Source organism: Anopheles gambiae, chromosome 3 (genome assembly GCF_943734735.2).
Source record: "Anopheles gambiae chromosome 3, idAnoGambNW_F1_1, whole genome shotgun sequence".
Lineage (NCBI taxonomy): Eukaryota > Metazoa > Arthropoda > Insecta > Diptera > Culicidae > Anopheles > Anopheles gambiae.
In genome coordinates, this window is record NC_064602.1 from 94,387,534 (window position 1) to 94,404,634 (window position 17,101).

General features: G+C 45.7%; 1 protein-coding gene across 19 annotated transcripts in view; it reads right to left on the reverse strand.

Annotated features, from left to right (window-relative positions):
* The window catches only part of LOC1280613 (heterogeneous nuclear ribonucleoprotein L), a 175,039-nt gene that overhangs the window by 93,778 nt on the left and 64,160 nt on the right, over positions 1-17,101 (reverse strand). For all 19 annotated transcript variants that reach the window (XM_061658899.1, XM_061658909.1, XM_061658908.1 and 16 more), the window contains one exon: positions 2,577-2,693. In XM_061658899.1, coding sequence (XP_061514883.1) covers positions 2,577-2,693 — 117 coding nt within the window. The remainder of the gene's footprint in view (positions 1-2,576; positions 2,694-17,101) is intronic.

Sequence of the window (17,101 nt, forward strand, 5' to 3'; positions counted from 1 at the left end):
TGCCCCCCATCCAAAAACCGATTGAAGGTTCCCATCGGAGATTTTCTCGCATTGTCAACCGTGTGCAAGTGCAACGAGCCAAATGGCGCAGTAATGGGCGGGCGTGATTCGGTTCGATATGCACCATTTTGTGTGTGTGTACCAGAGCGGTGGTGGCCCATAATGGACGCGAATGATGGTCTCTAAATGCTCGTGAATGCCATCCCACTGGGTGGTGATGGTGGTGACTGTTGAAATGCCCCAGTCGTGCAGCAACTTCGTCAAACCATTTGTCATCCCTTGCGCGGACCCCGCGCGCTTGTCCCTTTGGCGCAAGCATCAATTATCGTACGTCCGCAAAATGGATTCGCCGCTTCGCCCTTTTCTTGGAGAGATGCTCCATTTGGGGAAAAACATGTCCCGCGCGAAGAAACGGTAAAGTGTTTAAGGGACCTAGCAAAAACGGGATGGCAGTAGAATACATTGGAGTAAATTTAAATCGACATCACATACCACACCTAGAATAATTTGATCATATACTGTGGGAGGTACTGGGTGAGGTAGTAGCATCCCTCGTCCTCTTCCCCAGCCTTCGATTGGTTGAGTGGACCCGCCGGAACATGCCGCAATTAATTACGGCGAGCTGCATATCCACAACGGCATGAATGTTGTGCGCTTCTCTGGTCACCAGAATTGCGACCGCCGCCGCGCTCGCTTTCTTCTCCCTCGTCGGCGGGAGGGCTCATCAATCTCGAAAAACACTCCACCCGTGCATCATCATCATCGTCGTCATCGGACGATCCGACGATCGGACGAACGGACATACGTTTCATTTCTTTGGCAACGGTCGGACTTTGGTGGTAGAATATTAATGAGCAACCGCCACCGGGCCTGCTCGGGAGCACAAAAAGGCAACCCAGACAAGAAGGTGACAAGAGAGAGAGCGAAAGAAGGGAGGTAAAAATGACATTTTAGTCCGTCGCAAAAACGTTGCCCGAACGCCGGCTGAGAGTGATTCATGTTTGAGAAACTGTCGCATGACTAAAAGCGACCACAGGTGGCCACAATCGGTCGATGATGGTGTGCTTCAACGTTTCAAGATTTTCGCGACGCACGTGTTGTAGATGGTAGATGAGTCTGAATGAGGACGAGACGGACGGCTTGAGATGCAATTGTTTTGTGATGAAGTATGATCATCGTAACGTAGATTAAGATGTACATCAGTTACTTCTAAGGTTTTCCCAACAAATGAAAAAAGCCTTGTAGACTACATATATAAGACTCCTAAATCTGTAGGATAAGAACAGAGTTACTGCAAAAAGGTGTGACACTTCTAGCTTCAGAATCTTCTAATCCTCTTCCTAGAAGTCACCAATCAGTACCTAACACCCAACACATTTCCTCACAGTTAATAGCTCATCTCCGCGTCTGTCAGACCAGCAAAACGCATCGATCATGTTTAAGAACTCTATCCCAATCTCCGTTCCCTTTTTCCCGCCACTAATTATCCTCCACTCAGTCACCATATTGTAGGTCACATCACCTATGCCGGCCAAGATTAATGCGTTTGCTGAGCGATATCTCCCGTAAAACCTTCCTCCGATGTTACCGGAGGAGGCATGTACTGTGCGCACCACATCCGCCGGCTATGACGCGTTCCCTCTATTACCTGGGTGCATTCGCGAGCCCTGCAATTATTTCCAACCAACCACACGGAGTGGCAAGAACCGATTCCAGTGCTTCAACCTCTCTTTCCCACTGCCAAGAAAAGGGTCACCATTTCCCGACGGTGAGAGCAAAAAAATGGCTAGTCCAAAAGGGTTGAGCAGCAGCAGCACCGTTTTAAACGAGGCCAATTAAAATGGGTCACCCCGAGGGTGGCGCGGAAGGGATCAGCACAAAAAAGGGTCTTTACATCCCTCTCTTTCGGCGGCGACCATTTATCGGAGAGTTTAATGGAATGCATTATTAATACCCGCCCGGGTCCCGGGATGGATGGCTTTACCCGCGTTCCTGGGAAACCGGTTCGTCCTGTTCCCTTCCCGGCCGTCTTTCTTATTGCTCTAATCCGTTGTTTAACTTTGGTGGATAGGAAACACATGGTGACGTTTGTACACATTTTCCGAGGAAAGTCTTCTTGTGGTGCTAGGTATTATGTCATCCTTGTTTGGTTCGCTTTACGACACAGCGAAAGGTTGTTTAAGCCCGATTGTGATTAAACGTGTCCCGCAGGCAAAGGCAGGAATTCACTGCCAATATCAAGGTTTTCATCATTGCGTTATACCAAACTGCTAAAGCAACCTTTTTCCCTTGAATTGATAACAGTCCCTCCAGGGAGGGAGTAAGACGATGTTGTGGTTTCTGACCTTTCCTTCGGCCGATGGATGAGCCAAATTTCAAAGCAAGATCAACACAAAAATATGTGACCGGACGGGGAAGGATCGCAACTGATTAAACTTGAACTTCTACGGGGATGCAATAAAAAGGGATACGTAACATAAATTGATACTTGTGAAGTCCCAACTCGGGATCAGTTGATGTAAGACGGGACACAAAGGGGTTGATTTAATATCTCCGGATGAAATAGTTCCACTTACCACTGTGATCGGATAGATCGGGTTCAGGATCGTGAACAGCAGGATATGGTTGGGGCGCGTCGCAACGTCGCGCTTCCGGCGCGGTTCGTCTGTGACGTTGATGTTGTTATTATTGTTCTGCAGAATAGAAAGAAAAAGAAAATAATGAAAATCATTAGCTAAATGAAGGAAAGCAAAGAGTAAACAAAGTCTTTTTTAAACGAGAATAAATTCCACTCATTAAAATGAATCGACGCTAATTAATCAAACTGGCAAGAGCCATCGCAACGGTTCAGGCAATGCGAAAGAGTTTTTCCCTTGCGCTCCCTGCTTCGTTTTTGTTATGAAATACGTTTCAGATCCGTTGGATGCCCAATTTTCCATTCCGAGCTGAATGACGGATTGAAGGAATGCGTCTATTCGTGTGAGCATGTGCGCTTTTCCACCACGAACGGGATCGATCGGGAGCGACAACACGTGTGGAAAACGCTCGACACCCGATAGGTGATACAGCATGGAATAGTAAAATAGAACTGGGAGAGAGCGAAAGAGAGAAGAAGATGATCCCTTAGCCGGCGGAACGGAGAGAATCGCATCGTTTATTTATACGCGCCCAAGCTGAACCGTGTTTAGTACGAATTTAACTAGCATCCAAATGTGTAATTTATTTTTAAAACAACCCTCCCGCTTTTGATATCCATGGAGTGCACACGCACACGTACACTATACTGTCAGCTACAGACGATGACGCCGGTCCAATAACGGAGGCGGAAACCCTTGCACCAGTTCGTATCAATAGTAAACCCTCGAGAGGTACACAGCGCAACAAAAGGCAAACTTCAATCCATTTTCCAATCCTCCCAGCATCGTCCCAGCCCCACAGCGGAATAGTCAACCACAAATCTGATAATTGCTAGCGCTTTTAAGAATGATTTGATCCGGGGAAGCAGAGTACGGCAATGCGCAGCCAGCGACGTGAACGACGAACACACCGCTGGGCGTACGTCATGATCGACGGGTTTGACGTCGCAGGAGAAAGCCAGCTGTTTTCCTCGCTGCTGGCGTTTTTTTCCGTGGAGTCTAAAATTACGCCATTTGAGAAGTTGAAGTAGAGAGCGGTGTAGAGAGCAGAGCGACGGAGGAAAGTTAAGTAACAGCGCACACATGATGGTTGGTTCGCCGTAAAAAGCTGAAATTGAAATCGTCTGACTAATTTATGAGACTTTGGTTTCTGAGTACTTTGCTCTGGCGGTTTTACGACGAGCTGGAAGTTAGACGAGATTGGTACAGAACACGCGTTAAATCTGTGGAAATCTTCGTTTGAGCCATTCCAAGAGTAAAATAGATGCAGACATGAGATTGTAGGAGCAAAAAAGATGTTCCTCAAGTAAATCACAAGAGTAGAATAGATTGCCTTAGACTGCAACAGACAACAAGGAATTTATCGCACAATGGAGGACCTAAAATGTTAACTTTAAATGTGAACTTTAACATTACACCAACTTTATGTACGTCCACTCAAAGTTCACTAGAAAACATGTTACTACAGATCATAAAATATACAATGAAGTTGTTGTTTGTGACCAGTGAACCAACAGTATTAACAAACAATCGCTGTCCAATCAAAACATCAACTTGCCTCCTGCCCCGTTTGTAACTAAAACTCTGATTGAATAATTAATTCAAATGTGGCGCTTTTGGGGGTGGATTGCACATTTTCTACGGTCACCAGGGCTGCTGGAAAATTGACACAAACGAACTGTGCAGGACACGAAAAACAAACCAGACCTGTGTAAGTTCCTGAGCCTGATCAGTCACTCTTGCAAAACCACACAACACACAACAACGATCACGCCAGTCACCAAAACAACGCAATTCTACGCAAATCACTTGCGAACGAGAAATAGGAAAGCATTGGCATAACCTATTTTTCGGCATGCCAAAGCCCAACACAACCAACCGGAACGCGCGCCCGAGTGAGCGCGCTCGAGAGCTTTAATTATATTCTATTATTTACAGTAAAAACAACCATTCATCCCTCTGATTTTCATCAGCGGTGCTGTTGCTGAAGTAGCTAGAAAGGAAAATTAATTTCTCACCGAAAATACCCAACCCAACGCCCGTCGTCGTTGGAGGGCGCGCGCGAGGTAATGAATTATTTAAAGTAATCGCCCACCCGAAGAAGGGGGTTGTTGTTGCCCTGCTTAACTGACCTTCCCGGTATCGGTATCAGAGGCGGTGCCGCACGGTTTTGATAGTCTTAGAGCCAACTTCAAACGATCAATTACGAGATGAAAAACAAACAAGTAACACCGCCACCCGTTTCGGGATGAGTTTGATGGTACACAATAGTACACAGTTTCATGAATTTCATATCGGATTAATTTTGGGCAACCGACGCAACGGAGAGCCAGCTTTTCACAATAACCAGCAGTACACGAGCTACCAAGTGAGGTCGCACAAACATGTCAGAACATTTCAACACTGCCTCGGTACACAATTGTGTCGCTGGAAGGATGCGAAGAGCATTGCGTTAACGGGAGCCAAGGCTCACATTAACCACTAACGACCACTGGCAGTCCCGGTCCGAGACCAATGTCCCCGTGTTAGAGAGATGCCATAAAACGAACTCAATCGAATCGAAACACCATTTTTGATTACTTTTTGCCACCGGCCACCGTGCGCGTACCCGCAGCAAACCAACTGTCATTATCAATCCATGTTAAATGGGCCACAATGCGTTTCGCAGTGCGATGAGAGGGGGACAGAGATAGCAGAGATTGGAAGGGAAAATTGTAACATAAAAGTAGGCCAACAGTCTGACAGCAGCGAGAGAGGAAGGGTGTTGTGTATCGATGAAAAACACATTTTCCGTTTATTCATCTAACGTCTATCGAGACCGACTTGGGTTAGAGAAAAAAAAGGCGAAAGGATCCACCTCCAACGATGTACATGAAGCTCTCCCGCTCACTCATATCCTCCCCGGTCAATGCCCCTTTGCAACAATTTCTCCCAACCAAAGCGTACTTCCCCGGAAAAACGATACAAACCAATCGAACGATGTTCACTTGATCGGCCACAAAAATTTGGCTTTTCCATCGATGTCAGCGAATTTCCTGGGGTATAAAAAGGGGACGACAGGCAAGCAGGCATCGATTTTGCGCACCGTAAAATCCGATGCGAATGTGTGGTGCGGACCTTTTGTGTGGTTTTGGCGCAAGGCGGGAAAGAGGAGGAGATTAAGAAGCGTTCAAATAGCGATTATAGATGACGATTAACCACAAAACTCTGATCCTCGTCCCGCTCACCAGACGCTATCTACGGAGGGCTGACAGTGCGTCAGCAGAAACGGGACGGTTTTTCCTCACCTCAAACACACACACCTCCTTCATCCCGTTGCCAATACGTTTTACCAAAAATTTCAAGTCAGCACAAAACCAGTGAATATCTATCGAAACGGAAGTGAACCTCTGTCAGTTGGTTTAGAATCACCAACAAACCGCATCAGACCACATTTATAAATTTTATCAATTACAGCTACTACTACTAGGACGCATCAGCACATCTCCTTCATATTCGCTAATGACGTTGAAAAAGGTACCAACAACCTACCACACCACCATCGACACTGAAAATTGACGAGTAACGTTATTTAAACAGCAGGACCACACCACAATATGACTGGCAAATTCCAATGACTATCAATAAAATAAATAAAATTCAATCATTAAATGTTCTGCCTGTCAGGATGATGTCAGGAAACAACAGGAGTGCAAATTATGATGTTCCGAATCTAATCAAATGCTGTTAAAAATCGCTTATTGCATTCCTATTCAAATATAACTAGTATTTTTTTCTATAAGAATAAGGATATTATTGTCCAAAGCCGAAATCAATTCCCTACAAACGACCCATTCTGCCGACTGGTAGTCGTCGTTCGCAAGCAATTCATACTCTAACGACCAACAACCAAGCAGCTCTTCTTTCGACGTCGTCAACGGAATATCTCTACCCGGCAATACAGCAGCGAAACAATCTTGACACAAGCACAACCCAAAAGTACCCACTCTCTCTCTCTCTGAAAAGGGTTCTTAGAAACACTTTACGAATAGAAAAAAAATCTTCAAAAATCTGCTTCGAAAGTAGTTGTTGAGGCACTAAAAAAAGCGTCGAGCTTTCGCGCAAGAGCAGCGCTACACACTTGAAAAGCTTTGAATACATTAGCGTGGGGTGAAGTTTTCTTCGCAGTTAGTTGCGATTGTTTTAAAACGGGCTTCTGTCCCTCTAATGCCATTTCTTAACGTCTTTGGAGCGCTGGGAGCTTATGGTTCCGCGGAATTGAAACGGGAATTCGTACCACAGACGACTCTATAAGGCGATGCCCGTCCGTCTGCAGAGTGTCGAAGAAGTCACGCTTTTCGGGTGGAAAACCAAAAAGAAAGAACATCAGCAAAAACCGCTCCCAAACGCACTAGTGGAAAAGTTTTACATTGTCCCAAAGCCCGTGATGGGGCGTCCCAAACAACATGAAATAAGTCGAACAACTGGTAGAACTTCCACCATTGGCATTCCACCGCGCGCCGGTGGAATTATTTTCAGAGTTCTTTCTTCTCGCGCGGTGTTTTGTCAAAAATTTTCCGCATCCTTTAATTAGGTGTGAATGTGTAATTTCTATGCCAAAAGGAGGGAAAGATTAAGGGCGAGCGAAGCAGTAACAGCGAATTGAAAACTTTTCCACCAAGCATATTCATTCGCATTCTGCGCATATTGCGATCCTTTTTGCAGCAACCCTTTCGGAATGGTGGGACTAAAGATGGTCATAATTACAAAATTCTAACCAAACGTAAGCATTTGGATAAGAAAAAAACACAAAATTCACTCAATATGGTAAGCAGATTGTATTTTCCTCAAATCCAAATTATGTCCATCTCAACATACACTGTATTCTCACAGTCTGGTCGTCGTCTCGGCAATCGTTTTGAGTATTTGTAGATGCAGAAAGGACGCCCCAAAAACTGTGTCGAAATGAACGAGCGGGAGCAACATAATGAATTCTTACAAAATTAATTCACCAACATTTTCCTCCTCCGTAACCTTTCCCTCCCCAACATCCCCCAACAAGTCCGTTTCCTACGTTATATTTCTATTTATCTTCAAAACAAATTCCCATCTGTCCGCATCTTCAACGGAGATCTCTCCGGTGCTGCGGTGCTACTGCTACCATTTTATATACACAGAAAATTCAGATAATTTCCCATGACACACACAGTGCACACAGTAGAACCTTACAAGCCTTGAGTGAAAAACACGAAAACACAACGGCACTCGATTGACAAGCGAAAAGCACGAGTTAAATTTCCCGGAACGTCCTCTCAACATGTTTTCAAATCAAATTTCGAACACCACCCCGCTTGGAGACCCACTCCCCTTCGAACTGCGTGTACTACCGTCTCGTCCTGAAGAGTGTCGGCAAATTTCTCGGAATTAAGTTGATGTTTGCTAAACATCCTCTGCCGGGGTTCCGGGACTTCAGGCTTTCTTCCTCACACTTCCGCACACTCTCTTCTTCAGCCCAAAAAATACGTACACAATTAAGTCGATGCTAATTTTGGGCTACACTCCACCCGTCCGGTTCCTTAATCCCTGATGATCCTAATTGCTAGGCGCACCTTGAACAACCCAGGGCTGACCGGGCCAGAAAGGACCGTCCTAGTCGAAGAGATAAGTGCCTGCAATCGCACACTAAATATCCTTTTTGTCCCAGAAGAACACACAGACGAGCAGGAAACAATTCACAATCCGCTTGTTGACCTGTTGCCCGTCAAACGCCCTTCCTCTTGGGAGTCAAAAATGTGTCCCAAACTCTCACATTCACACACCCCCTGGGATGAAACGCTGAGTTGCGGTGCCACCAACTGGTCACACAGACCCCCCCCCCCCCCCCGGGGGCCGGCTGACGGACCGAAATTGGAATAGATTTTAATTAATTTCTCACTTCTCAAGTTCACGACACCGGACAGTCAACACCGAGAAACGCGCTTTATTGTCCTTTCGAGCGGGTCTCCTCTCTTTGTTGATTGGCATATTTTTCATTACGTCAAAGTAGGCGACAACCAGGGTCCTACCAGCCGTAAGCCACTTACACTTTCCGGTTGGAGCTTCTCGGGAAGCTTAGTCTGGCAGTTCCTCTTTCCAGTGCCGGATGTAGCGCGCGTATAATAAATTACTTCCAGTCCTGTGTACCTTCCCGTTTGCCTTCGGATAAGATCTCCTCTAGTGCTCTGGACTGGGAAAATGACAAAGAGAGCGTGGTACGAGAAAATGTACTCGCCGTTTGGTTTTTCAATAGGATGACAGACTGTTCCGGGATGATCTAAAACAATCACGTTGCCAGAATTACTGCTCCAATAGCATCCTATTTCCCATCATCATCAACGCGCCAACCATTGGAAGATGAAGGCAAAGTGCACATTTGCAATAAAACGCTGAACAACTCCATCCCACAGTAAGCTTCCGCTCCCGGACTAACTAAGGCTTCTCGCAAACGTACAGCAGGATTACTGTTCACCCCCACCGACGATGTTGGATCGTTTACAGGTGTCTTAACGAAGCGGGGGACCACTGTGAAAAGAACAAGCGACTCCTGATGAGCGGACACAAAAAGCGCAAATGTAAATTGCAACAAATTCCAACTCCAAGACGTCCGTGTGTCCCACCATCGCTACCGCATCACCTTTTATAAGCACTCGAAAATAGTGCTTACAATTTATTCAGCAACAAAATCGCCCACTCGAGAATTGTACGACAAACAACGCGGCGCTACAGAGAGAGGCCCGTCAACTCTGGTGACAGTTGCAAAAAGGCCTTGACATTTGTACGTCGTCTTTTACCTCGTAGTAGCTTTCTTACACCATAACAAGGGGGAGTCGCGTGCACGTTACTGTGGATTGGAAGAATCTATTTTTCATTCGGCTGGAAAATGCAACCATCCGGGTGACTTTTTTTGGTGTCTTGCTGTATTATTCAACTTATTTTTTGCACGCGAAAACAATGTGCACAGTCAGTAATATCTGTAACATAACCGGTGGCTAAAAATATCTACCAGATTCAGTCTAGGAACAATGCAGTGGAAAGAACTTACAGTTTTGCTGAAAATGAAGAACAGCTATTGGGAGCTTTCTTTGCACAGAAGCTTTGCGACGTGACATTGTGTTCGGGAGTAGTTCCTGACATTAATTATCGCTCGGTAATTTGAAGGTTTTGGTACTACTTAATGTTACTGTACTGAGAAGAAACATAGTTCGTTCTAGAAGTTCATTGAAATGTCTGGAATAAGTACTCCTAAGTATTCTCAAGCCAAGATTGCTTTGAAATTTTCTTAAAGCATAACATTTATTTTATGAGCTTAACAATAATCAGAACGATAAATTCCTTTGAACCACTAATTCAGCGCTTTATCTGTTCTTAAGGCAAATCCTCTTCCACAGAATACTTTACAAACGACCAAGGATCGCTCTGATCCTTCCGTTCCGCTGTACTCGTATACTAGCAAAACTCCAACACCAAAAGTGGCCACAAATAACCACAAACTGCCACGGGAATTACAACCCCAAACCAGAGGTTTTGTTGCCTAACCAGCGAAATTTCAAATCACTGATTTAGAGCTTTGCATATGTGCGCGCGAGACTGCTTCTACACGCCCACATAAAATGATTAATCGTTCTACAGTGAACATTCTTCCGAGGCTCTATTGCAACATTTCCATACCTCCTCTTTCACAGCAACCACAAGAAAGCGGGAAGAACGAAGCAACCTCACCACCATTGAATACGACACCACCAGAGCACACCACCGACCAGTCTCTGTGTTTGCGCGGCAAAACTTTCCCAAAGCTATCCCCCGCGGTGGGGGAGCCAACCGATACTTTAATCCTTTTTGCTCGCCTTCTAGCAGCGAGCAGCAGCATGCGTAGGCACATCGTAAACATAAACTGCGACCGAAAGGGCTGCCTGGGTCACCGTTTACTTCGCATTAATGTGACCGAGGAAAAGCCCCCACTTCCCATTTACAGAAGGACCCACCCCGCCCCGCTTGACGAAACGAAACAAAGTAGCAAAGCTGTCAGCTGCAGTAGCTTCGAGCAAAGCGCGGGTTTGTTTCTTCAACGGATTGAATGTGCTGCGTCCAGGCAACACACGAAAAAAATGAAAATCCCGAGACAGATAAACGTTGGAAGAATATTTTCTGCTACTTATATTCCATCATACAAAATGTGAGGGCAGATGGGTGAGGTGAGATGGAAGCTGTCCTCCATAAAAAGGGATATCTTTGCCCCGTCGTTTGCCGATACACTTTGCCCCTACTTTGATCCGCTCCAGAAGAAGCATAAAGAAACAAAGCTTTCGAGGACATCGTTTGCGTTGGGTAAAAGGTTCTACACCTTGGCCTTTTTTATCTGTGCAGGCTCTCCATTGTCACCTTAAGGCAACGAGATTCGTATTCAAAATCAGGCCGAGAAAACAAGCGACACATTCCACCCCATGTATCGTATTCACATTCTGTGGGCTCGTTCGCACGAAGGATAAAATCTGAGAGGCTACTACTAGCTATAAAAACTTCCCTCCCGAAAGCCATCCCCAAACGTCAGAAAGTGTGTGAGTGTGGCAGGAGATTATTGCTCGCTTCCGGCGGGCAGGGAATTTCAATAATTTATAAATAATTCAAGCCCCCAAGGGAGTGGTACGTATGCACGCGTGACGTTCCAAAAGAGCTGAACGTAGTACGCGGGACGAGGGATACGATATAAAAATCGACCCCACGAGAATTGAGCACAAGCAGCAGAAGGAGCCGCAAAAAAAAGCAGGTCAAATATGATGGTAAAGTTTTCGTTCGCGCCGTTTGTGAAAACAAACACTTAAAAGATAAAGTGGTTACCTTTTCCCGAGATTGCCGTGGCACTTTCCGCTGGACGTCTTTTTTTTCCTTTTTGTTCTTTCTGATAAGACCGTTGCTTCGGCACGACATTCAAAAGCAATAAGCGGGGAGGGAGGGTAGGGGAGACAGTCAGCTAACATTTTTGCACACGTGTTGCAAAAGCCTGATCCGATACAGTAGCAGCAGGGAAAATTATTATATGCTCTCACACCCATTTCTTTTTTGCCTGTTGACGCGAAGAAAAGTTTGAAGTGCATCTGGTTCACTTACGGCACCCAAATTTATGAACTAAACGATCGTAAAGCTTGCACGAGCATCTGTGTCGTCTCGACGTACTTTATTGTGCTACTGTGTTGTGCTTCAATTACCAAACTAAATACGATAACGACAGTATGATAAGCCCATTTTCGGGGCGCTCCAAGTCGGGGACATTCGTGTTTATGAAGCAAATTAAGTAAATTGAATGACTCCCCCAATTCAATTCCGATCCCAATCGCACCCAGCTAAAACATCACTTAACGCAAATTAAGCAATTGACTTTAGGAGTGGCTGAGATTTTGAGCAGAGTGTCTAATCCGGCATTATGAAGTTTAATTTAGCATTTTCTCAAACCAACTACGACGACTACGGTTCACCATCACCGTGTGTCTCATCAGCATCATCATCATTACCCTGCGGAAATCTAGACCATTCCCATCCAAATCCTCTAAACAACACAAGGAACAGTCAACTTAAAAACGCATCGTCAACGGAATTTCGCCTCTCACTCCCGCGGGAGGTACTTAAGCAATTTCGCCCCAAACTTTGCTCGTCAAATCGCACCCGCCAAAACTCTGCACAAGATTATCTCTCTGCCGAGGAATGTCGGTCGACCGTCGTACAAAACACATATACAACGAGCGCGGGTGGGGTGCTCTTAAGGCTTCCTCCTTTTGAAGATGCTAATCCGCGCCGAAAACGGCTGCAAAAGGCGTGCCAAAGCTCTCCTTGCCGCGCAACTGCACCAAACCCGACCGACCGACCAGCAGAGTAGTGTGCAGATTTTATCTAAATGACAAAACTTTCCGCTCAAGTGAAAAAGCATTACCACAGTCTTCCTGCATTCCGCCCCGTTTGTTGTTGTTCGAGTGCAGGAGGCACGCAACTAGATGACATAAGTCACGATTTCCGACCAAAGACTGCACAAACATCTAAACGAACCTTCGGCGCTCCAGCATCGCCAAGAGGATGCGCTCCTTGAGGCTGTGCGATGCCAAGTGCATCATACTTCGTCCCGCCATCCTTACACACAACGATCGTTATCAAAGATTCATGCCCCATTGCCCAGGTTAGTCCCAGGACCAGAAGCAGCTTCTCCTGCTCAGAGAAGATGCATTGTTGTTTGGGACGCGCTGAATGCACTTGGATAATTTATCTTGCCGCCTGTTCGATATGGCAGAATGGCTTGGCGGTGGAAAACGGTAGAAAAGATGCCTAAAAGATGCGCCTCAGCAAAATGCCAACAACGACGACAACGATGAGATGACGGTGTCTAAACAGCAGATTCCTAAAGCAATGATGGCACGTTGTTGCTCGCGTGACAGGAGAAAGAACGAGCAAGAGGGATGTTGTGTACTCCTCGGGACCTGTCTCCAATATTGGAGCATCGGACCACGTGCAGCAAACAACACAAAAAAACTGTCCCGGGAACGCTAAGAGGACACGATAAGAGACATAACAACGAGAAATAAATCGGTGCATCTTGTCGCCATAGAACCAATACCACGACGACCAAAACCGTCACCGTGATTTTGCTGGTCGATAGGACAGTGACAGGCTCTCCTTGACACGTTCCGCTGGAACGGGGTTTGAAGAGAAAGAGAAATGAGCAACACCCGTTAATGAGATTGATTGAGTGTGAGGTTTACGATGGGAAAAGAGGGGAGTGTTTTAAGATTTTTTTTAATCATGCCAAGATCCTGGCAAACTCCTGAAGTTCAAAGAATTGAAGTATAACATAGCAATGTTTTGAAGTTTGACTGTTTCTCGTTAAGGACCAACTAGAGCCTGAATCTCTTCAATCATCATTTGCGGAGGAATAGTCCATTTTGCAAACTCTTAAGAGAGAATCACTTTCAAGTTTTGGCTATTAGGCAAAACTTTGTGCAAACATCAAATACTAACTTATTCTCTTCCAATACCAACACCATTGCTAAAAAAAAAGAATAAAGCTCTAAGGAATCTAAATCAATTTGCGGTTCGGAACGCTCTACTAATGTACTTCACTTCATGACGAAACAGCCACTAATTTGTTACTTCTATTGAAGCCCAGTGAGGTTCAAACGTTTGCCTTCATGTTCCTGACCCGAGGCAACAACATCTACTCGTCGTTCTTGAAGTTCTTGGACCGAATTCCGGTCCAACGCAACAAGGACCAATTTACCAAAAACTCAACGACCTTCCCGAGCGCGTAATGTCTTGCCAACTCCAAAACATATTTCGACTGAGCACTCACACATCAGCAAAAAAGTGCTTTCCCCATCATCGTGGTTTTTTGTTCGAACGAATTGCCGGTGCTCCAAAAAACGCTCTCGACCATTACACGACCATTTTCGAACCAATGCGCGCAACAGAGCACGGTCAACGGGTCCCGCCGGTTTATTTGCGCTCGTTTCAGTTAATGCTACCAGGTGCGCACACACACACACACACACACACATTCACCGTTGTTTCCAGCACGCCCAAATCAATTCCAAGCTCAGCGGTGTAACACGCCACTTAAGCAGCCGAGGCGAAGGCAAAGTCAAACCCCGAAACAGTCGGAAAGGAAAACCAGTTCACGCTTGGGCGAGTTCCTTTAGCGTGTCCACTTTCGCTCTCGTTACTTTTACCTCCACCGCCTCCACCGCCAGAGTCTCGTCCGAGTGCCCGGCAGGTCGATTATGGGGCTGCTGCGTGCACAACACTGTCCGTCCCCGCCGAAACCCCCCCGGGGGCGGCGTGCTGTGGAAACAATTTCAGAGCAATGCGTTGTGCTGAGAGACACAATTTTTGGACTGTTCCACCTTAGAGCCACTTTCGTTTCACTTTCTTCGCACTCGGTTTGTGGTGCAGCAGCAGCGGCAGTTCCGATGAACCGGTTTTTCTTCACAATTCCCCCTTTGTCAGTCTCCCCCGACGACGGTGTGGCCGTACGTGATTCGCTTGCAGAGGATCTGGAAACTCCGAGGAGAGAGGTCGAGTTCAATCATATTCTCATCTGTTAAAAACGGTGCGAGCGAGGCACACAGAGACATCCAGAAAAGGGCATCGGAGTGTAAGGCAAGGACGATTAATCCCTACCTCTCTCGCTCGTTAGTAGCTCAATTTTACAATTCAAAAAGCATGAAAAATGCTTCCCATGATTGCAATGACGGCAGTGCGCGCTCCCATTAGCTTCTTCCTTGAAGAATTCTTCAGCATTTGTTGGGATGCCATACTGTTGGAATCGTAGCAGAAATTGGATAGCTTCTTTGCAACAGATGTGAACGCTCTGATAAATCAAAAGCTGTTCCTCCTACTCACGAACCGGCAGGAACCGTCAGCTAGTTCCAACCACCAGAAACCTGTTACACAATTTCCATCACAGCCACCAATAACCCCAGGATCGCTCACTTTATCCACTAATCAAGATATCTGTCAATCGGGTTTGTGCCACGGCACGTCAACCTTTTCTACGCCCACCGTACCACCGTATCCGTCCACCAACCCGCTATCTGTCAGTGCTGCCAGATGCTACACACATTGCCACAATCTCAACTTCTCGGAGTTTGAGAGCAAGTCTGCCATTTCATTTCCTACTCCTACTCCATCTATCTCCCGTTCCTAGCCTTTTCAAACCGTAGCCCCCAAAATTTCCGCCCAAAATCGAAAAGGAAAGCAAAATGGACGAACCGTCGTGTCAGTGTCGCTTTTGTTCATCTATTTAGGGTGAAGTAGTTGCGAGCGCAAAATAAATATAAGATGGCGTTTTCAACGTGTCACGCGCAGCAGTTGGGTCGATAGCACCATACAGCAGCGGCTGCATACCGCTACCGTCGCTGCAATACATTCAGCAATCCAGTTGCTAGAGAAGCCGGTATGCAATAAAATGCAGCTCGAGAGAAAATAAATGCAATATCCGTTCGGTGAGAGACCGGCCATGTGGCATCCAACCGGTTCGGAGGCAAAGTATAGCGAGAAAGATAAGTAGAGCACGCGCGCGCGCTAACCTCATGGCAGATGGCGGAATTGCAAGGAAAAAAAATTTCATCCAAACCGGACATTGTTGAAGCGAGACAAGTAAAATGAGAAGGAAAAAAGGACGGTCTTTTCGATGTGTTTCATTTTCGTATTTGAGAGAAAAATAAGTTATAGAAACAACGGTAAATACGTCACATGAAAGGCAAAATTAAGAACATTTCATTAGAATTTCAACAGTAACTTCCAACTCTTATAAATCGTTTTCGAAACTCGAAATATTGCGGTTGAGTTGCAAATAAATTGCATCCTTTTGCCAAAGCTGTTAACAGGCGCTGTGAAACGATTTCCTCCAACAAGTGTTACTTTCCCACTAAAAGATATCTTTTCAATATGCAGGAAAATGTGGTTTCCCCGTTTGTATCCACTTGGTTTCTTCCTTGGTTTCCAGTCGCAAGTCGCAATGTCGTTACTTATCATTGCGGGGAAAAATAAGTTTTCTTTCGAAGCTTTGTTTTCGCCCGAGTAAACCGCAAAGCAACAAACGAATTCTCTTGTAACCCGATCACGATCGCAGTTCAACCTCAGAACACACCATAGCACGCCAGTCGAAGCTGTTTTCTTGACCGACATTTTATGCGCGCAAGACACATTATGAAAAATGCTCCCATAACCACCCGGTGCTTTTCCCAGGGTAGGTTTGCAGCGGTTCCGTTTTTTTTGCTCTTCCCTTCGCATCCTTTCGTAAAACTTTTTCCTTCATCGCGATAAGTCACACAAGTGACAGCACAGCACGGGGGTAAGGGGAGCGAGGAGAAAGATGCCATTTAACCCACTCAAAACTAACTCGGCAAACCATCCTGTATTTCCGTATTTGTTTTTTTGTTTTTGTTTTTTTTGCTATGTGTGCTGTACCTCGGTCTCCTTTTCCCCTCCCCCAGTGGGGTTGGGTGAGCACTGGGAAGTTATAATTGCGCTTAAAACTTTGTCACAATCACAGCAGGGATGGGGGGGAAACAATAAAAAAAAAACTGCCACACTAAACAACGTAAAACAAAGAGCAAAGCAAAATATAACAAACCAGCTGGACGGATGGTGGCAGTATATATTCCGCAATATGCAGTGGCCTGGTTTTTGTCACGAACCAAATAGGGAAAGCGACAGCAACAACAACAAAAATGCACAAATCAAACTTATAAATCCATGGTGGAAAATTAATTACAGAAAATGTAATAAAACCGGCACGGGGTAAAAGTTTCCTTCACAGCGCTTTGCTGCTGAATAAACAACAACTGTTGTCGTGTGCGGGTGGGTACGTAAGCTGCCACGTTACACAAGTTTTGATGGTACAACAAGATGTGCCGACAAAAGTGCATGCGAAATCTGTGTCATATTTTCATTTGCAACGTGGTTGG